This window comes from Lepidochelys olivacea (assembly GCF_965140295.1).
Source record: "Lepidochelys olivacea isolate rLepOli2 genome assembly, chromosome: 4".
Classification (NCBI taxonomy): domain Eukaryota; kingdom Metazoa; phylum Chordata; order Testudines; family Cheloniidae; genus Lepidochelys; species Lepidochelys olivacea.
The window spans coordinates 66,748,742-66,770,701 of NC_140414.1; the positions used below are offsets into that span (position 1 = coordinate 66,748,742).

A 21,960-nucleotide genomic window follows, 5' to 3' on the forward strand; every position below is an offset into this window, starting at 1 on the left:
ATTAAGCTCTGCACATAGAGCAGCCATAAAATATCACTGTCCGCTAAAGCCACATATTTTATGGATTACAAGAAGGTATGTGCAGTCAGGAAAGTGATGTTATTGCCATAGAGCTATTATCCTTTATAGGGACTCCACTGACTTTGATTTCTGGAGAGCTGAAGAATACCCAGCATAAATTTAGAAATCCAGAATATGAATTATACAAATTGCTATAAACTAACAATTAAACTAAATACAGTGTTCAAATAAATACCAACAGTGCAAACTGGATGAACAAATAAATAATATTTAGTTATAATTATATATTGACCAATAACTTCTGTACTGTCTAGTTTTCAAGGAAGTGGAGTTGTCTGTTTTGTGGTTTCCCCTCCCCCATTTCCAATCAAGTTTTAGAGTATAAAAAATTACAACCACATTAAACAGACCACCAGCCAGCAAAGGCTACTTAACTCTAGACAACTTTTTGAAAATTTAGAAAGCGAGAAGTGGGACTGGATAGTTCTAGAGACTGGTAGTAAGATGTAAAAGCCTTTTATTTTTCTGGGGCCAGGGGAGAAGTTTGTCTCAATGCTGGCCCAGGTTGACAGCAACCTGTCAGCTTTTGATCGCTGTTTGAGACTTATGTGAAATAAGTTTGCAGTTCAATTCTTAGCAATAACACTTTGCATCAACTGGACAGGTCTTAATACATTAAAGAACTAACCTCTCATCTCCCCAGCTCAGTGCTGAGGGACACAGACGAAAAAAATATATACTGCTGAAGCCTGTACTGTTCTGTGCAGTGGCTAAAGGGAGGATTTCAGTCACTAAACCCAGCAATCTGACATCTTCCAGAAGCACTAAATACCCTTTTTTGAAAAAGCAAAACATGTAAGGGAAACAAATCCAGAATATTAAAATACAAGTTTTAAAAAAAATCTTCCCTTTCCATTAGTGGCTGTTGGAAATATGTACATTTTATGTAAGAATGAGCATCTCTATTACTTTGTCTTCTATTTATGTTTAATACATAAAACATGAACAAATCCGAAGTCCTGCAGATGCTCCTTGGTTTTGAACATATTTATATTGTATTTCAAACACATTTTCTGAAAATCCAGAGGCCTTTCCCTATTCAGTACATTAAAAATGGATATTTTCTATAATATGCTATTGCAGCTTTATATGAAATCCTTTCTTGCTGAGATGTGCATTCCACAGCCAAAAAAGTACAATCGCATTTCAGAGATTTTGTTATTCCATATGCCTCGGTTCTGAAGAAATAAAATTAACTTAGAAGCTCTAAACAGTGAGCTACTATAATTCTCTTATGGACCTTAAAAGTGCAAACTGTTCTAACAGCAAAATGCTTAGGGATTTAGATAATATGACAGATAAAGCACATGATCTTTAGCTTCTGGACTTTCAGAGAGACTAACATTTTGTTCTAAAAACAATATGTATATTTTCTTTATTCAATCCTTAGAAGAAAATGATCTATAGCATAGAACTACTGTGTATGATCGACAGTAATTTGTCACAATGTGTGTTCTCTTCAAGCTATTGTTAGATATAATTGGTTATATCTTTCATATAAGAATATATGCAGTTCTTTTTATGCTGCATGTTTTTTGCAATATACAGCTACACTATAAACTACAATCTGATCCTTCAATGGGAACAAATTCAGGCACTGTGGCCAAGTTAAAGTATTTAGGCACTGCTGTCAATGGGATTTTGGCTCATGAGTGCCTAAATCCCTTTTGAAAATGAAACTCAGGTTCCAAATTAGTTAGGCCTTGGAACACTAAAAGCAGCAACACCTATACATTTAAAAATCTGGGCCTGTATGTCGAACAGCCACACAGTGGCTATACTGTACAACACAATATACTAAAGTAGGTACATTAATTAACTATTTTATGTTGAACTTCATCAAGTTAGTAGAGATCCTGGGCTTTGTTGCAGTCATCAGCACACTCTATCCCTGAACAGCATGATGGGGAGAATTACCCCCAATATATGAGAATCCTTTGGTGGTACAGGCTGAACCTCTCAAATCAGGCACTCCATGGTCCAGCAACATCTGTGGTCTGGCATAGGCATCGACTCCATGGGTGCTCCGGGGCTGGAGCACCCACGGGGAAAAATGAGTGGGTGCGGAGCATCCACCGGCATCAAGTTGCCCCCCTTGGCTCCTCTCCCCCTGCGCACAGGCGGCCCTGCACTTACCAACTCCTCCTCCTCCCTCCCAGCGCTTCTGGAGAGCCACGAACAGCAGATTCGCGGCGTTCAAACTCCGGGAGAGAGGGGGAAGACCCGGAGCCGACGGCTGGGACCCTGGGCGGGGGTTGCTGCAGCAGCCCCTGCATCCCTACTTCCCACGGGTCTGGTGGCAGCGGGGCCCCAGGCAGGGGGCCACGCTGGGTGCAAAGCCCAGGGTTGCTGCAGCACCCCCTGCATCCCTACTTCCCATGCCTGTGGAGGCCCACTGGCACTCTGCATTGACCTCCCGTGGTTCGGCAAATTCTCTGGTTCGGCACCAGTCAGGTCCTGAGGGTGCCAGACTAGAGAGGTTCAATCTGTGCAGGGTTGAGGTTGTGCTTCCTAGGCCACACCCACCTTACGAGCAACACCAACATAGGAAGCACAGCCCAGGGAAAAGGGGGTATGACTGGGTTATCCATACCCCAGCAAGCTCTGGCTGCCAATTGTTCCATTGAGGTCAACGGCATCTGGTACAAATTAGAGCTGCCTCCAGCTTCTAACTTACACCAAGGAAACAGGCTGGCACAGAGCCACCCTAGCATTATAGAAAGTGCAAAGGTGGTACATAGCATTCCTTTGTTGCACTGTGCACTCAGCTACAGTCCAGGATCTGGGCCTTAATCACCTACACTATAAACTACTATATTATGAAAGCACACATACAGCACCAATACCGTTTCACCTTACTCACACAAAACTCTCTTTTAAGTCAATGGACATTTTGCATGAGTAAGGAAAGAAAGATTTAGCAAGCAGAATCTCCCATACTAAAAAATGCATATGCTGTGTTAGATATTTGAAAATATCACTGCATATAGGAAACACACTTCTGAAATACAAACTTAATATATATTGAATTTTTAGTATTTTAATTGCCAAAATCTTATTTCATATTTAATTTGAATGTGTGAAGATGATACACTAGATAATGAAACACATACTACTTACCAAGAAGACAGACTGTACAGTGTATACAAAGAATTCTCTCTTCCACTCAGATATCGAGAACATTTCAATATATCTTGTAAAATCAGCAAGAGTGCTTGTGCTCTTGTACAGGGCATAGTTTAGAATACAATATACAATACAAAACATTATATAATACACCTTTCCACCATATACTTTCTTGCTTACTCTAAATCATACATCTATGACATATACTGAAACCTATACACTGCATAATAAAAACAGTATTCTACTGTTATACACCACCCAGCATCCAGGCAAACAATCAGTTTACCTTATACTACACCACACTGATGGAAGGGGACATTTGGGCAAAGGTAATGGGGAAACACTACCTTTAAAAAACAAAAAGGTCTCATGGGATTTTAATGTCTATTTAGAGCAGACAGGACTTTACTTTTTAAAATCTCACTAAAAAGATCTTCATGCAATGTGATGTTAGCAGACCAGGTGCAAGCTCGTGCCAGAGCCCCAGGCCAATTCACTTGTATTTTATTATAGATCAAACTGATTGTTCAATATAGAAGTGTATTTGGTGTTTAAACTTAATGAAAATGAGTCAGATGTTACTTACATTGTTCTCAGCTATCTGTATCCCATTATAACATTGTAGCAAACACTTATATTGTGTATACCCTTGTAACTAAATAGCCCATCAAATGACAAAGAAGCCTTGTGGAATGCAAATGAAGAACTTTTAACAGAAAAGTGCTAATTTCAAAGCAAGTGGTCATTGTGTCTGATGATCAGAGATTAAAGACTCAAAATGTATTCCTCACTCTCCATCATCAAAGAAAAAGCCATTGTGGTTAGCCACCATGTCAGCTTGTTTTCTATGAGAAGATGTGATAAGTATGGATTCAAGGAAAGACCCTTGATCTCTGGACTGTTTGGACTCTTACAGGGAAGTGTACCAGATGCAAAGCAGAGATCCCCAGAGACAATCTGGGTACCCTAAAAAGACTTTTGGAACACTGGCAGTTTATTACATCACTGCCACTATTTGCAATTACAAACTGTGACTCACTATGCATATATTTTACCAGCTTTAACCTCTCAATAATTCTCACTTCCTTTTCTCAGGTAATAAACAGTTAGTTAGTTTACCACAAAATTGGCTACCAGTATTGTCTTTGGTGTAAGACCTACAGTACCAATTGATCTGGGGTATGTGACTGGCCTCTTGCAACTGGAAGCAACCTAAATGTGATTTGGTTTTTGGTGTAAGCAACCAGGTTGTCTATGTGGCAAGATAAACTGGAGTGTCTAAGGGGACTGTCTATGACTCTATGGTAAGACTGGTATAGTGATCCAAGAGTTCACATTTGTCACTGGCTTGGTGAAATCTAATTATAGAACACAATGTTACTTTGGGGTGTCTACCCTGACATAAGCACTTTGAGTCATGAGCTATTCCAGACATTGTGGCACACAATAAAATGCATAGTGACCAACTTCAGAAGGATGATAAGTCAATTCAACCTATCAACCCCCAGAAAACTAGGTATTTCAAACCTGACTCTTTGACTACTACACCATTCAAAGCCACTGCTGTTACTGCATCAATAAATAATAAAAACAACATTTACACGGACCTTTACATATTCAGAGCACTTACTAATATTAATTATTAATCCTAAAACACATTTTTAAATAATACATTTTAATATTACAACTAAAACACTTATATAGCACTGTAAACATTCATAGAACATAAAATATAACACTGTCTCTGCCTTGAAGAGCTTACCATGACAAATTTATGTCAGGATTTGATTTAGTAACCTTGCTACAGGTTGAAACATTTCGCTTTGCAAAATCCCATCAGGAAAAGGTTTTGCATCAAAGGAAGTTACCAGGTACATTTTAGGATACAAAATATATTATATTCTTAATGCACCAGAAAATGAATCCTAGTGTCAGGTATGCAGAAAAGTACTTAAACAGAATTAATTAAATGAAAATTTACAGGTCAAGTTTCAGCCTGTTGTGTATGAAAGAGACAAATGTTATATTCCCCACACACGCAGTCAGCGAAGACTAGAAACAATGACAGATCCTTGACTATAGTGGCATGTCAGTTAATACTGTTTTCTGACACATACCACACTAAAACTCCATAAGCAGCAGTACAGTTCCTCACAATATTGAAAAGCATTCAGAAGCATTCAAAAAAGCTTCAAAATAAAGTTAAGAGACTGATTTAAACCTACATTAGCAAGGAAATTTAAAGGTAAGACTTCCACTCATTCCTCAATGCACTACATTACGATCAGCAGAACAGCTCAGAAGAGAGCTAGTTTGTCAACACCCACAATACTGAGGCTCACAGAACTGTAGTAGAATACTTTGCAAATTACCCATTTATGTTAACATTGAATGCTTATGGTATGATTCTGTAGCATGTATCATTCAGTCTAAATCTATTCAGCACAAATCATTACAGGGCAACCCATAGCCTAAGTAACCAAGCTGGCGCTGGAGTGAAATATGGGCACAGACAGGGAGGAATCCTCACCACCACTCAGAGATCTGCAGGCTCTTCTCTGAGAGCCTCTTTGGCCCATGGGGAGGGGAATTGTGAGGAACTATATAGAGGCAGATCCTCTGGCTTCATCCCATCCCCAGCCTCCCCCTGTGCACTGACACACAGGAATTGCCAGAGTGGAGATTCATGCTGTGCAGGAAGTGCACCCTCCCATGCTCCCTCCACCATTATATATTATGATAGAAAAAGAGGCCGGTGCAATAGGCAATAGAGCTATGGATGCTGTGCTATTACCACCTCTGACCCACTTTACCCTTATCACCCTTACCCTTCGAGCTGGACAGGAAACAGTTTTTCTGGCCCACAAATAGGAAAATTTTTCAAACTCTGAGAGCTATCTTGAATCAAGATGAAAATTCAAAATTTCAAAAATATACACACACTGAGCTGTTTGTTTTCAGTCAATCAGACCATTTGGTTTTAATAATTTTGAAATGTTTTGTTTGGATTTCAGCTTTTTAAAAATCTTTTTCAGTCTAATTAATTTAAATGTTGAAACAAAAAGTCATTTTGAACTGGAAAACTTTGACTTTCAAACATTTTTCCCCTCAGCATCTTTTACAAGTTGGGGAATTTGTCAAACTCAGCCCAGTTTCAGGCAGGGTGGATCTGATTTAAATCAAATTGATTTAAATCATGATTTAAATCACTAGTCAGGAAGACTCGATTTAATCATGGATTTCTACATAAAAGTGCATTCTTGTTGGTTGTTATAACCATAAAACATATTCTTCACAACTCAGAGATAGATGTAGGTTTCATTTTTAGAAGGTACACACTATACATTTTTAAAGAGATTTATTTTGAAAACTTTTCAGATTAGTTTTACAGCTGTATCAGAAAATGAATGATTGTTGGTTATTTCATTTACCAAAGGTAACTGAAGCAGATAATTATGAAGTCATTGGGAGGTGAACTATCTCCAATTCAACAGGTTAATCATTAATATTTGGAGAATTTGCTTGCCATGCTGTATTAGGAGGAGAACATCACCAGACAGACATTTGAATTGTTTTATTTAACTAAAACAACAACATTATGTATTCTGGATTTTTTTCCTTCAACAGCAAACATATAACATTTTAACAAAACAAGCATGTGAATTTTTGAATTTAGTTAAACATTTAAGTTTTTTAAAATCAGGTTTGTTTTTGTTAAAATTGTTTTTAACTAAAATAATTATATGAAATTTTTTTTATAATAACAAAAATTAAATCAATGTCAACTAGGTCAACATGAGAAACTTAAAATACTGGCTTCTGCAGCTAACTGAATCATCTTCACCTTCATTTTCCTGTTTGTTCATAATCTGGAAAAGAAAAACAAGCTTTCCTGCTTTTTCAGGTCCCAAACGATTTCTCAATTTGGAATGAATTAGTCCAAAGTAAGAAAATATTATTTCAACATTGGCAGAAGAAGCTACTGCTGTTAACAGTGAGATTATCACTTCAACAGTCTCTGAATCCACTTAAGTGCCTTCCACTTGTTCACTGGTGTGACTTTCTCTAAAGCATCACAAGAAAACATATTTCTTGAATGGTTCTTATTCACAAACTGGGTCTCTTTTACGGCCTGCTGCCATTATAGGTTTTCCCTTCTAGTAAGGGAATGGTATGGTAGATCTCAAATCAATGAAGGCTACACTCAGAAAGACCTCAAGACTTCTGGAATATGTTGCTCAAAACAGTGTCACTTTTAGTTCTACTGCCTGTCCCTCCCTGCTCACCTTTATCTCCAGACTTCTTCTCTTTGTCCAGATCTATTCCGCCCCCAACAATGTTCTATTCACTGACCTCTTTGAAAGTCTGCACTTTTAGAGAGAGTAAGGGATTGACTCTGTGTACACAAATTTTCAGAGGGACAATAGGGTTGAGGTCTGTTATTTCTCACCTCTCTATGTTTATTTATTTATTTATTTTAAAACATTTTTGCTGCTACACAAGCATGTTACCTCTGGAGACACAAATCCACAGTTTGAGAACTGCAAAACTAAGAATCTCTGATGGTATCTTCGAGACTGAGCCCTGAGTCCCATTGGGTAGATAGAAAGATTAACCTAAATAATCTATACAGAAGCCCCTGGAACCCCATAAGATTGGGTCCCTAATCCATGAACTTTTGGAACTTATTTACAAAACTTTTCTTAAACATTACATGAATATATGGTCTCATACTATAGAATTAGAATTTATAATCCCTATTCCATGATGAGATATCTTTGAACTATAATGTATCTTAAAAAAGCATTTTATCAAAAAAATCCGATTTACATTAAAAACCAATTTATTTATTTATTTTTTTAAAATCATTGATTTTTATCCATCCTGGTTTCAGATCAACAATTGCCATTTGACAAAAGCATTTAGTCAACCTATTACTGACCAGTTCCACAGATAACGCCCTTGCAGCTTGGAAGATACCAATGCCAGGATCATTTCCTAGTATCTGGCTCTATTCCTTCACTGTATGCCAAGAGGTTGGCAGCAGCACACTTCTATGCTAATTCATTTTCACATGCTGGGTGAGGAGTGGTACCACTTGTGTTGTGGGCCACATATTTGTCAGGCCGAGTAGGAGAAGGTACAGGGGCATTACCTAGTCTCCAGTACATAAAAAGAGTTTATTCCAACTTCTCAGTTCCTCCCCCTGGACTCATGTGAAAAGGGAAGGTCTATAAAAATCTCTGCTGGAGACACACAAGCGGAAGAGTGTTTTGGGGGAAAATGCAGGTCTTTTCACCCAGGCACTAAGGGCTCAATTGATGGCAAGGCTGAGTGGAGCACTGTTTTGGGATGGTTGGTATTTTGCCTGCTTGTTTGTTTTTAATATAACACTTTTTGCTTGTGTTATCTAATTTCATTTACAGAGTTTCTCTCCTACTGAGCTCATCTTGTTGTCTGTTGCTTTTGTTTCTGCTTCGTCATCTCACCAGTAAACAGTGAGTTTAAGATAAGTGTACTTATAACCCATAGTGCCTTGCGTGTAATATGCATGACAATTTAAAAAACCCACAAAATTTATAACTAACTGTCAAGGTTCCTCCCCCACTCTGAACTCTAGGGTACAGATGTGGGGACCTGCATGAAAAAACCTCCTAAGCTTATCTTTACCAGCTTAGGTCAAAACTTCCCCAAGGTACAAAATATTACCCCCGTTATCCTTGGAATGGCCGCTACCACCACCAAACTAATACTGGTTACTGGGGAAGAGCTGTTTGGACGCGTCCTTCCCCCCAAAATACTTCCCAAAACCTTGCACCCCACTTCCTGGACAAGGTTTGGTAAAAAGCCTCACCAATTTGCATAGGTGACCACAAACCCAAACCCTTGGATCTGAGAACAATGAAAAAGCATTCAGTGTTTTACAAGAAGACTTTTAATAAAAAATAGAAGTAAATAGAAATAAAGAAATCCCCCCTGTAAAATCAGGATGGTATATATCTTACAGGGTAATTAGATTCAAAAACATAGAGAACCCCTCTAGGCAAAACCTTAAGTTACAAAAAAGATACACCGACAGAAATAGTTATTCTATTCAGCACAATTCTTTTCTCAGCCATTTAAAGAAATCATAATCTAACACATACCTAGCTATATTACTTACTAAAAGTTCTAAGACTCCATTCCTGTTCTGTCCCCGGCCAAGACGACTACAGACAGACGCACAAACCCTTTGTTTCTCTCCCTCCTCCCAGCTTTTGAAAGTATCTTGTCTCCTCATTGGTCATTTTGGTCAGGTGCCAGCGAGGTTACCTTTAGCTTCTTAACCCTTTACAGGTGAGAGGAGCTTCCCCTGGCCAGGAGGGATTTCAAAGGGGTTTACCCTTCCCTTTATATTTATGACATGCCCCCCAAATCTCAGCTAGGGTGAAACACTGGCTGGGATTTCTTCCTGGAGCTCTAGGAAAACAGAGTTAATAAGACACATGCATCTCTAAATATACTACCAAGTACATAAGGACTAACAATATTTTCCACATCTCAAGGACGATTTTAACCAGTTGATTCTGGGAAACTTTCACGGGAGAGTGCATTAGCCACTTTGTTAGAAGCTCCTGAGATGTGTTGGATGTCGAAATCAAAATCTTGGAGAGCTAAACTCCACCGAAGAAGTTTTTTGTTAGTTTCTTTGACGGTGTGAAGCCACTTTAGTGCAGCATGGTCGGTTTGCAGGTGGAAACGCCGTCCCCAAACATATGGGCGTAGCTTTTCCAGAGCGTAGACAATGGCATAACATTCTTTTTCAGTGACTGACCAGTTGCTTTCCCTCTCAGACAGTTTTTTGCTGAGAAACACTACAGGGTGGAATTCTTGATCAGGTCCTTTCTGCATTAAAACTGCTCCCACACCACGCTCGGATGCATCTGTGGTTACTAGGAACGGTTTGTCAAAGTCTGGGGCCCTTAGTACAGGGTCAGACATGAGTGTCGCTTTAAGCTTGTTAAAGGTCTTCTGACACTTTCCGGTCCATTGAACAGCATTTGGCTGTTTCTTTTTGGTTAGGTCTGTCAGTGGGGCAGCGATTTCGCTGTAGTGCGGTACAAATCGTCTGTAATAACCAGCCAAGCCTAAGAAGGATTGAACCTGTTTCTTTGACTTTGGGACAGGCCACTTTTGGATAGCATCCACTTTGGCCTGTAGGGGGCTGATAGTTCCTTGACCCACCTGGTGTCCAAGGTAAGTCACTCTGTTTAGGCCTATTTGACACTTCTTAGCCTTAACAGTTAGTCCTGCCTCCCTTATGCGCTCAAGGACTTTTTGTAGATGTTCCAGGTGGTCTGCCCAGGAATCCGAAAATATGGCCACATCGTCAAGGTAGGCGACGGCATATTCTCCTAATCCCGCTAGGAGACCATCTACAAGTCTTTGGAAAGTGGCGGGTGCATTTCGCAGCCCGAAAGGGAGTACATTAAATTCATACAGCCCGAGATGTGTGATGAAGGCTGACCTTTCCTTGGCAGATTCATCTAGCGGTACCTGCCAGTACCCCTTGGTTAAGTCCAAGGTAGAGATGAACTGGGCCCTTCCCAGTTTCTCTAATAGTTCATCTGTGCGTGGCATGGGATAGTTGTCTGGGCGAGTTACAGCATTTAGCTTACGGTAGTCCACGCAAAAACGTATTTCCCCATCTGGTTTGGGAACTAGAACCACTGGAGATGCCCATGCACTTTCAGAGGGGCGGATTACACCCATCTGTAACATATCCTGGATCTCCCGTTCTATAGCAGTTTTAGCTTGAGGAGACACCCGGTAAGGTTGGACCCTAATTGGGTGAGCATTACCTGTGTCAATGGAGTGGTATGCCCGTTCAGTCAGTCCTGGGGTGGCTGAGAACGTTGGCGCGTAGCTAGTGCACAGCTCCTGGATCTGCTGTCGCTGCATACGCCCAAGGGTCATGGAGAGGTTCACCTCTTCCACACCACCAGCACATTTCCCTTCGTAGTAGACACCTTCAGGCCACTCAGCGTCGTCTCCTCCCTGGGCTGTAAACTGACAAACCTTTAATTCTCTGGAATAAAAGGGCTTTAGAGAATTAATATGATACACCTTAGGCTTTCGGTTGGAGGTGGGGAATGCTATGAGATAATTAACAGCTCCCAGGCGCTCCTGGACCATGAATGGCCCTTCCCACGATGCTTCCATTTTATGGGCCTGGAGTGCCTTTAAGACCATGACCTGGTCTCCTACTTTGAAGGAACGCTCTCTGGCATGTTTATCATACCAGGCTTTTTGCTCTTTTTGAGCATCCTGTAAGTTTTCTCTAGCAAGGGCTAAAGAGGTTCGGAGGGTGTTTTGTAGGTTGGTTACAAAGTCCAGAATGTTAGTTCCTGGAGAAGGTGTAAATCCCTCCCATTGCTGCTTCACCAACTGCAATGGCCCCTTAACCTCACGGCCATATACAAGTTCAAATGGGGAAAACCCTAAACTGGGACGTGGTACAGCTCTGTAGGCAAAGAGCAACTGCTGCAATACTAGGTCCCAATCATTGGAGTGCTCATTTACGAATTTACCTATCATGGCCCCCAAAGTTCCATTAAACTTCTCCACCATGCCATTTGTTTGATGATGGTAAGGAGTGGCAACCAAGTGATTTACCCCATGAGCTTCCCAAAGGTTTTTCATAGTTCCTGCCAGGAAATTAGTCCCTGCATCTGTGAGGATGTCGGAGGGCCAACCTACCCTGGCAAAAATGTCTGCTAGTGCCTGGCACACACTTTTAGCCCTGGTGTTGCTTAGAGCTACTGCTTCCGGCCATCGGGTGGCAAAATCCATGAAAGTCAGTATGTACTGCTTTCCTCTGGGTGTCTTTTTTGGAAAAGGACTCAGAATATCCACAGCTACTCGCTGAAATGGAACTTCAATGATGGGGAGTGGCTGGAGAGGAGCTTTGACCTGGTCTTGGGGTTTTCCCACTCTTTGGCACACCTCACAAGACTGGACATAGGTAGAAACATCCTTGCCCATTCCCTCCCAGTGGAATGACCCCCCCAAACGGTCTTTGGTCCTGTTCACCCCAGCATGGCCACTAGGGTGATCATGGGCTAAGCTCAAGAGCTTGGCCCGGTATTTAGTTGGAACTACCAACTGTCTCTGAGGATGCCAGTCTTCCTGGTGTCCCCCAGAAAGAGTTTCCTTGTATAAAAGTCCTCTTTCTACAACAAACCTGGATCGATTAGAAGAGCTGAGAGGCGGTGGGTTGCTCCGTGCCGCCGTCCAAGCTCTCTGGAGGCTTTCATCTGCTTCTTGTTCGGTCTGGAACTGTTCCCTTGATGCTGGAGACATCAGTTCCTCATGGGATTGTGGACCTAGGCTTGGTCCCTCTGGAAGCGATATAGGGGATGGAGCTGTTTCTGTTGACTGTGAACCGCTCTCCGCTGGTGTACTATGTTGGGATTCAGGCTCCGGCTGAGCCTCTTGTGTAGGGTTATCGGCTGCTGCCAGTTCAGGTTCGGTGGGGCCCTCTGGTGTTGAGGTTGCAAGTACTGGATTCAGTGCTGACACGGGGTCTGGTGTTGGTTGTTTGGCTGGTTCCGGTTCTGGGACTGGTTCCGTCTGGGTCTCTGGGACTGGATCCACTACTGCTGTTGCAGACATTGGCCTGGGGTCCAGGTCCATCACCTCTGACTGGGTCCTGATAGAAGTTTCCGGAACAGAGCTAGGCCTCACGGCTTGTTTAGCCTGGTTGCGGGTGACCATTCCCACCCTCTTGGCCTGCTTCACATGATTGGCCAAGTCTTCCCCCAACAGCATGGGGATGGGATAATCATCATAGACTGCAAAAGTCCACATTCCTGACCAGCCCTTGTACTGGACAGGCAACTTGGCTGTAGGCAAATTGAAAGAGTTGGACTTGAAGGGTTGAATCGTCACTTGGATCTCTGGGTTGATTAAATTGGGGTCCACTAAGGAAGCATGGATAGCTGACACTTGTGCTCCGGTGTCCCTCCACGCGGTGACCTTCTTCCCACCCACACTCACAGTTTCCCTCCGCTCCAAGGGTATCTGGGAGGTATCTGGGCCTGTGGACCTCTGGTGTGATTCCGGTGCAATGAACTGTAATCTGTTGGGGTTCTTGGGGCAGTTGGCCTTTACATGCCCCAGCTCGTTACACTTAAAACATCGTCCAGCTGACGGGTCACTGGGGCGAGGAGGGTTGCTGGAGAACGGGGTGGTGGGACGATAAGGGGTCTGGAGGGTTCTTTGAGAGGTAGGTGGGGCTTTGGGCGGCCCCCGGTAATAGGGTGTGGTCTGGGGTGGTCCCTTCTGGTCTCCGCTCCAACTGCGACCAGTTTTCTTCTTCTCTGCCACCTCCACCCATCTGGCCCCAATCTCTCCTGCCTCAATTACAGTTTTGGGTTTCCCATCTAGGATGTATCTTTCTATTTCCTCAGGAACACCCTCTAAGAATTGTTCCATTTGCATTAGGAAGGGCAAATTTACTGGAGATTCAACACTTGCTCCTGATATCCAGGCATCCCAATGTTTTACAATGTGGTAGGCATGTCGGGTAAATGACATGTCTGGTTTCCACCTTAGGGCTCTGAACCTCCGACGAGACTGCTCGGGTGTTATCCCCATTCTGACTCTCGCCTTGGATTTAAACAGTTCATACTTGTTCATGTGTTCTTTAGGCATTTCAGCTGCCACCTCAGCTAAGGGTCCACTGAGCTGCGGCCTCAGCTCTACCATGTATTGGTCAGTAGAGATGTTGTACCCAAGGCAGGCCCTTACCCTTCCCTTTATATTTATGACACTAACAAATTTACTCTGTGCATTTCAATGCATACTTTTCCCCTCTACTTCACAACATCCAATAACCCATTCATTTCTGTTTTGTTCCCCCTCCCCTCCCCCCACACACTCTTTTAAGGATTTTTCCTGTTTGTTTAGATTTCAGGTGGTGATTCTAAATTATTTCAACCTAGTTGTTTTCTCAGTGATGCAGTCATTATGCTGTCAGCTTTTTTGAATTAATAACTTATATCAGCTGCTGCATATAAATTCAGTTTATTTTCCAGAAAATACTTTGTCTCTCACTGAGCAGCAGGGATATTGTAAGGACAGATCAGATTGATCTTTGTGTTTATGCAGTTAATAGCTGACTTGCATCTCTCTAACCTACCTGAGTGCTTGCTGAACACCACCACATTGTGTCAGAAGCCATAACTAACCAAGAGATGGAGTAACTGTTTCTACTAAATTAGCTGGATTTGCAAGAAAATCTGCCTGAATAAAATGAATCAGTATAAACAAAGTTTTAAATTTTTCTCATTGCTGCTGAGATTGCACTTAAAGCACAGTTAATGGCATTTTCCCATGGTGGTAGGCACTGGAGCACTGAAAGCCTACGTTGTTTCTAGATGAGAGGGGCAGGTTCATTCAAGCTATGGATATTTGTAAAGCAAGTGAAATTAATCAAATGCAGATTTAGGTGCAGAGTGATCCAGTACCAGCCACACAACTAGTCTCTGAGACATCATTTCGAACAGGAAAAAAATTGAAATGAAGGAAACCCAAACAGCAATCAAAACAGGAGTAAAATTTCTTGTCAGGCAAAAATTCTTGACCACATCTTGTCATTTGGAATACAGATGAAAAAAAATGACCAGCATTTACTGACTGACTAGATTTATAGCAGGGTAGTAGAGTAGAGCAACTACTGGCAAGACCTAGAACATAGCTCTTTGTTACAGTCATCAGTTTAGTGGGGAGAAAGTAAGAGGTTTCTATATTTTACCCATCTGGGTTGAAAAATCTAATCACCGCAGAGCGGGAAGACTTCCCTGATGAGCAAAGGGGATTAAACCATTCATTTCTGCAGAATTTAAATTTTTATTTAAAAATGGTTTTTAGGTCCTACAGTTGTGAACCAAAGGTAAAACAATGCAGAGCTGCATTCCTTATTATGCAGATAGCTTCAGTCCATTTCTGCTGCTAATAAGTTGGCCAAGCAGCAGCAAAGTGAAATTAACAAAATTCTTCACTTATCAAGGTTCTATTCAGCAGCAATGACACAATCAATAATGATGTCAGTTTCATGCAGGTTCTTGGTAAAGTTATGAGCAGTAACAAGTCAGATATTGGGCTTATAGGCCCCAAGAAAATGGCTAGGAGAGGGGTGGAAAAATAGAGACTTTTCCGCTCCCCACTATTAATTGCAGCTGGAAATCTCTGGGAGAGCAGTTACTACAAAACAGCCCCATCGTCCTTAAGACAGCCAGGAGGCTCTGGAGGGTGGGAAAGAGAGCATAAAAAAGCTTTTTCACACAGTCAATTGTCCAAGCCATTAGCTTGAAGCTTCACAATTGATTAGACCAGTGTTTCACAAACTTGGGACGCTGCTTGTTCAGGGAAAGCCCCTGGCGGGCCAGGCCGGTTTGTTTACTTGCTGTGTCCGCATGTTCGGCCAATCGCGGCTCCCACTGTCCTCAGTTTGCTGTGCCCGGTCAATGGGGGCTGCAGAAAACGGCAGCCAGTACGTCGCTCGGCCCACGCCACTTCCCGTGGCCCCCATTGGCCAGGCACAGCAAACCACAGCCAGTGGGAGCCCACAATCGGACGAACATGCGGACACGGCAGGTAAACAAACGGGCCCGGCCCGTCAGAGGCTTTCCCTGAACAAACGACGTCCCAAGTTTGGGAAACACTGGATTAGACATAGGCAAAGTGATGAGAAAAATTTAGCCCTCAACTAGAATCCAGGGTCAACACCCATGTGAAAATCCCAGCACCCTCCTCATTCCTAGCAGCTGGAAATGTCTGGACTTAACTGCAGCATTCCCGCGGAACCTTGCTGTTGGGCCCCACCTTATCTTTTGTGTGTACCTCTGGCTAATAGATTTAGTCCTATGCCTATGATAGGCACATGGCAATTTTTTCAAGCTCTACTCATAGTTACAACAGTGCAGTGACAGTCAACATATACGGTACATTTGACGTTTGAATGACCCGCTGGAAAACCCTCATTCTCCACTAGTACATTTAAACCTTTTTAAAAAAAATAAGTATGTATATTACATTTCTTTTAGTCTCCGCACCTCCTTGAGGATGGTAATATATACATGACTAAATACATGTCAGGAATAATCAGTTCCTACTGTAGATTGAGGCCACATCAATTTAAAAAACAACTTTCCTTCAGCACCATGGACTGCTGGCTGCAATCCTCCTCGCTATTGCTACCACTTGGCAACCCTAATGAGGCTGAAGTATCTGACTAGCAGCAGATAAACCCCTCAAATGGTTTTGCCAGCTTTTCTATTTGCTTCCCAAAGCATGAAGCCAGCAGGAAACATCTCATGTGACCTGTAACCAGGAGGGAGTTTGAGTGGAAGAAGTTTTTGGTTTTAAAGGTTACCATCTTCAATAAAGAGCTTATTGCAGCACACTTGAATGCTAAAATGAGCTAACCGTTTAAAACACAAACTGCATTTTAAATGCTAATTTTATAAGCCAAGACTCCCAAATACCAATTGTGATGTGGATATTTTGAAAACAACAGCTTTGCAAAATTCTACTCAACCACACTTGTAGAGGAGTAGTTGTTTGACGGGAAAGTAAAACATCTTTTTTAAAAAAAAAAAATAGCATTAATCATCATGGTAATAGGTCAGTGAACTGACCTTGTTCATTGGCAAGTAAACTTTCATGATCATATTGCAAAGCTAACTATTCCTTTTTCCTTCATTTCAGTTCCCTCATGTCATCCTGTCTGGCTCCTTTCCTGCAGCAAAGCTTCAGAATCCATCATTCAGTAATAACTACCATTAGAACCAGCTCATAGGGACTCTGTGTTTATTATCTAGCCCTAGTGTCAAAGAGTTTTTACATGCCAAGAGATACAAATTAAATCTTTTTAAGAACACTTCACAAAACCCAATGCAATAAATACACCATTTAGCTAAGCTCTATTGGGGCAAGTGCTTATCATTGAATGGAGGCTCAAAATGGTGTAGGTGATGTTGTAAAATGATGTATTTGGTGGCACCAAACCAGAGCAGAAGCCAGATAGCATAACTATGGAGGAGCTGAAATGAAGAGCACCAGAGGATAAGTCAAGTCAGTTTTGTGTTGAATGCCAACCAATTGCCCTTGCTATTCAGAGCATTCACCATCTATAAAACAAAATGCACTAATTGCAGTGCTTACCACACTGTGGCCACTACTGAAGACAAATAATACATTCCTTTAATTTTTTGCAAAGGTTGTAGTTCATATTAAAATGAATACAATTAAAGCTATAAAGATCAGATACAAAATACTTCATCACTTTGCTGACAGAAAGCACACATGGGAAAATCTATCACTCATGTGATCCATATGCTACAACTAGGATTTAATTGGAAGCACATCTCCATGGTAAAGAGACCAAACACTAGGAAAAACCCCACAAGGCTTTGGAGCAAAAGGATTCCACTAGCAGAAATATGGTGTGAATAAACCCTGGTTGCAACACATGAAGCCAAGGAAAGTATACTTACTGTGAGCTTTCCTTCCTGTTTTCTTTACCTGCTATGGCTCCAGTTAGGGTCAAGATCACTATCAGCAGTTTATTCTGTATTTTTTGAGAATTTGATTGTTTGTTGTTTGTTTTTTAGTTGCATCCAATGGGCTAGATCCTATAGATACTTACAGATATGAGTTATTTTACTCATGTGAGCAGCCCTACTGAAACCATGAGAGGAGTTATTCACCTGTATAAGTGTTTGCAGGTTCAGGCCTTAATGTTGGAACGTATTTTACTGCATTCGTGTTGAAAAGCTAGCCAACTCTATGTTACACCATCCTCCATAAAACTAGCTCACCAAGACCACCCAAGCAGTCAATCCTGAGGAGGGCAACTAATAATACGATGATAATTTTAATTTCTAAAGCAACCAGTATGAAGTGTCTGCATACTGTACAAAATAAACACTTAAGATTGGTGCAAAAATAGCTCATTCCCCCATTTTCAGTTTGTTCATCTTGTACCAACAGAACCACAACTACGCAAACATCTTGAAGCCATGACTCTGTCAAAAAATAATTCTGTTCTATGATACCATATATAGCAAATGGTAATGCAAAGCCTGGAGGATACTATGGAAGAGAAAGAACAATATGTATTCCCCGGGTCTGTGGAATGTTTAGAAAAACAGTCTGGGACCAGAAAGACTTTTCCCCCAGAGAAACCACAAGGAGCACAAAAAACTATTGTTCTTCTGAGGACCAAAGTTTGCCTCACTCACATGGAATGGTTACAGGATTCTGCCCACATGGCAAAACCCAGAGCCTCCTGTACAACCTCAAGAGATCCTTGTGCCTTTCTTTGGCTCCACAGAAGACCAACGTCAATAGAATTGTGCTGCCTTGGATCTCTGCAGCTAGTCCATTCCTCCAGAAATCCCTTTTCATGAAAGAAAAAGCAGACGCATAGTGAAGTTAATATTGACTGTCAGGGTTAATTCTGCTATGGAATCCATGCATGGTTGAGGATAACGGACACTCCAGAAACACATGGCGAGGCATACCTTCCCAACTCTACAGCATATCTTCAATGGTACTTGGCAAAAGGGGTGTATCATGCTGAAGATGCCCCTTTTCTATGTTTTCTGCATCCTAATCTATAGGAGTTTTCCAGAGAGGCCCAGGAAGGAAGGATTTTGTGTGTGAATTTCCTTGGTTTACCCCAAGTCACCAACATAACCTACCAGTTTTTAAAATGTGACAGTGTTTGCAAAAAGGAAACTATTTCTTTGGCTTCCTTCTTACAACGAATTAATGAGAAAAGCGGGAAGAAAACTGTTATGCCTTACAATCAGTGTGTGTGCAATGTTTTGAAACCAGAAGCCCGTGGAGGGGGATGTTGCGATTTGGGCGTGACAACAGTTAAGCTGACAGTATAGGAGTTCAAGGAGTACTTGTGGCACCTTAGAGACGAACAAATTTATTTAAGCATAAGCTTCCATGGGCTAAAGCCCACTTCATCAGATGCATGCAAATACTCTCTGGCAACCGTGCCTAGGGGACACAACAGGTGCGGTTTTCTACATCAGCCATAGTGTGAGCCCGATGCAGACCCTGCCAAGGCGGCTTGCTGCCCCCATGCCTCCCCCCACAGGGATGCTCCCTGTCCCTACATAGGGAGAGGGCTGCTACAGGCCCCTGAGCACAGCCAGTACCAACGAACCCAGGTGTCTCCGGAGAAGATACTTAAGCTGCCCCGAGACTCCCCACCTGCGCCGGCCCCAGCAGGGCTGCCCTGGCGGGCCGCTGCCCCCGCCCCCCAGCCCGGTTACCTGCAGCAGGCAGTGCCCGGGCCCCGCGTGCTCGGCCAGGCTGGCGTTGTAGACCTGCTGCTCGAAGACGGGCTCGTTGTCGTTGGCGTCCTCCACCAGGACGCTCACCAGGCAGGAGGCGGAGAGCGGCGGCTCCCCCAGGTCCCGCGCCACCACCCGCAGCTCCAGCGCCGCCTCCCGCTCGCGGTCCAGGCCGCGCCGGGTGCTGATCACGCCGCTCAGCGGGTCGATGTGGAAGAGCTCGGGGCCCGCGGCGCCCGCCGCCGCCTCCAGGGCGTAGCGCACCTGGGCGTTGGGGGAGCCGGGCTCGTCGGCGTCCGAGGCGCTGAGCCGCAGCACGGTGGTGCCGGGGGAGGCGGCCTCGGAGACGGCGGCGCGGTAGCGGGGCTGCGGGAAGGCGGGCGGCTGGTCGTTGATGTCGGCGATGCGGAGCAGCAGCGTCTCGCGGGCGGAGAGCGGCGGGGAGCCGGCGTCGGTGGCCGCCAGGCGCAGCTCGTACAGGTCCCGCCTCTCGCGGTCCAGGGGCCCCTCCACGCAGAGGAAATAGAGGCCGGCGGCGCCGCCGGGCCGCAGGGCGAAGGTGCCGTCCCCGCCCTGCAGGGTGAGGCCGATCTCGTCCCCGGCCTCGTCGGGGTCGGAGACGGAGACGCGGGCCACGTAGTCCCCCGGCCGCGCGGCCTCGGAGAGCCGGGCGCCGCCGCCCTCGGTCAGGTAGAGCACGTGGATGGCCGGGCTGTTGTCGTTCACGTCCAGCACGGCGATGGAGACCAGCGCGCTGCCCACCTCGGGCTCGGCGCCGCCGTCGCGCGCCTGCACGATGACGCGGTGCAGGGCGCGGGCCTCGCGGTCCAGCGGGCGGTTGACGCGCAGCAGCCCGGTCCGCTCCTCCACGGCGAAGTAGGCGGCGGGGTCGCTCTGGCGGCGGTTGATGAGGTAGCGCACCTGGCCGTTGGCGCCCAGGTCCGGGTCGGTGGCCCGCAGGCGGCAGACGGCGGTGCCCGGCGCCGCGTCCTCCCGCACGCGGGCCCGGTACTCGCGCTGGCTGAAGGCGGGCGCGTTGTCGTTCTCGTCCAGCACCCGGATCTCCACCCGCAGGCGGCCGCTCAGCCGCGGGCTGCCCCCGTCCCAGGCCTCGATCACCAGCCGGTGCGAGTCCGCCCGCTCCCGGTCCAGCCGCCGCAGCAGCACCAGGTCCAGCGGCTCCGGGGGGGAGCCGTAGCGCAGCTGGAAGAGCGGCGCCGCCGCCGCCTCCTGCCCTTCGGCCAGCAGCGTGTAGCCCTGGGTGCCGAAGCTGCCGGCGTCGGGGTCCCGGGCGCCCGGGAGGCGGAAGGCGGTGCCGGGCGGGCTCAGCTCGGAGACGTTGAGCCGCAGCGAGTCCCGCGGGAAGCGGGGCGGATGGTCGTTCACGTCGGTGACCGCGATCTCCACCTGCACCATCTCCCCGCGCAGCGTGGCCGCCACGAAGCTGTAGCGCGCCCGCCGCTCCCGGTCCAGCCGCCGCGCCGTGCGGATGATGCCGGTGTCCGGCTGCACGTGGAAATCCGCCAGCAGCGCCGACTCGCCGCTCCCCTCCGACAGGAAGAAGCCGCCGGGCTGCCCGTCGCCCGGGGGCAGCCCGGCCCGGATGTCCCCGACCAGCGTGTCCGCCGGGAGCCCCTCATCCACCGCCAGGCTCAGGTTGTACAGCTGGGCCGAGCAGCCCCGCGCCGCGCACAGCCACAGGGGCGCGAGCAGCGCCAGCAGCCCGGCCCCAGGCGCCCCTGGGCCCCCGCGTCTCCTGCTCCCCCGGGGGAGCGGCCGCTCCCGCTGCCTCTGGCACCTGCTGCTCGCCCTCGGGGGCAGCGGCCGCTGCCCCATCTCCGCTGCTCCCCCCCGTTTCAGACGCGAGCGCCCCTGGTCCGGGTCTCCCCGCAGCGGGAGGATCCGAGCGCCGGGTGCTCCTCAGCCACCTCCTCACAGCCCAGTGCAATGACACGGGGATCGCTTCCAATTCAGCATCGGGAGCGGTTTGTTTGCAGTCGTACGGCTCAGCCAGGGGCCCCTCGCCGCGCACGCACCGCCACAGCCTGTGCGCTCCTCCACGAGAGCTGCTGCTGCCGGATGCCTCCTCTTCTCGCTCGCCTCCTTTATTTCTTTCGCATCCGCGCCTCGCTCCGCTTTCCCCCCGCCGGAGTCAGGTGCATTATTCCTGTTGCCAGAGCAATAGGAAATCCTCTAAGCCACACGCACGCACACACACCTGCCAAAGTTGGTGCGGGGAATAACAAGTGTGTGAGAGAGAGGCGGGAGGGGACAGCTTCCTTGCTGCTGCTGCAGTTGAGACGCCTGCTACCCATAACGTCTCAGGAGTAGCAGAGCTGCAAACACACCCCCTCCCATGTGACTCGGCTCTCAGACAAGGGCAGACTCCGCTCCT

General features: G+C 45.5%; 2 protein-coding genes across 2 annotated transcripts in view; both read right to left on the reverse strand.

Annotated features, from left to right (window-relative positions):
• The window catches only part of DCHS2 (dachsous cadherin-related 2), a 235,147-nt gene extending 213,649 nt beyond the window's left edge, over nt 1-21,498 (reverse strand). The window contains exon 1 of the mRNA XM_084625372.1: nt 19,545-21,498. Coding sequence (XP_084481498.1) covers nt 19,545-21,401 — 1,857 coding nt within the window. The 5' untranslated portion in view covers nt 21,402-21,498. The remainder of the gene's footprint in view (nt 1-19,544) is intronic.
• On the reverse strand, nt 10,373-13,969 carry LOC311519125 (uncharacterized protein). Its single transcript, XM_084625373.1, has 2 exons — nt 12,431-13,969; nt 10,373-11,244 (listed from the first exon to the last, which is right to left on the reverse strand). The coding sequence occupies exons 1-2, from the start codon at nt 13,954-13,956 to the stop codon at nt 11,172-11,174; spliced, it is 1,599 nt and encodes a 532-aa protein (XP_084481499.1). The 5' UTR covers nt 13,957-13,969; the 3' UTR covers nt 10,373-11,171.
• Nucleotides 21,499-21,960: the final 462 nt, after the last annotated feature.

Bases quoted from the DNA above. Each gene is read 5' to 3' on its own strand.
- LOC311519125 (XM_084625373.1), bottom strand. From the start codon at position 13,956: ATGGTAGAGCTGAGGCCGCAGCTCAGTGGACCCTTAGCTGAGGTGGCA. The intron at 11,245-12,430 runs GTTTGTTGTAGA...TTTACAGCCCAG, and splicing joins AGCTCTTCTAATCGATCCAG to GGAGGAGACGACGCTGAGTG.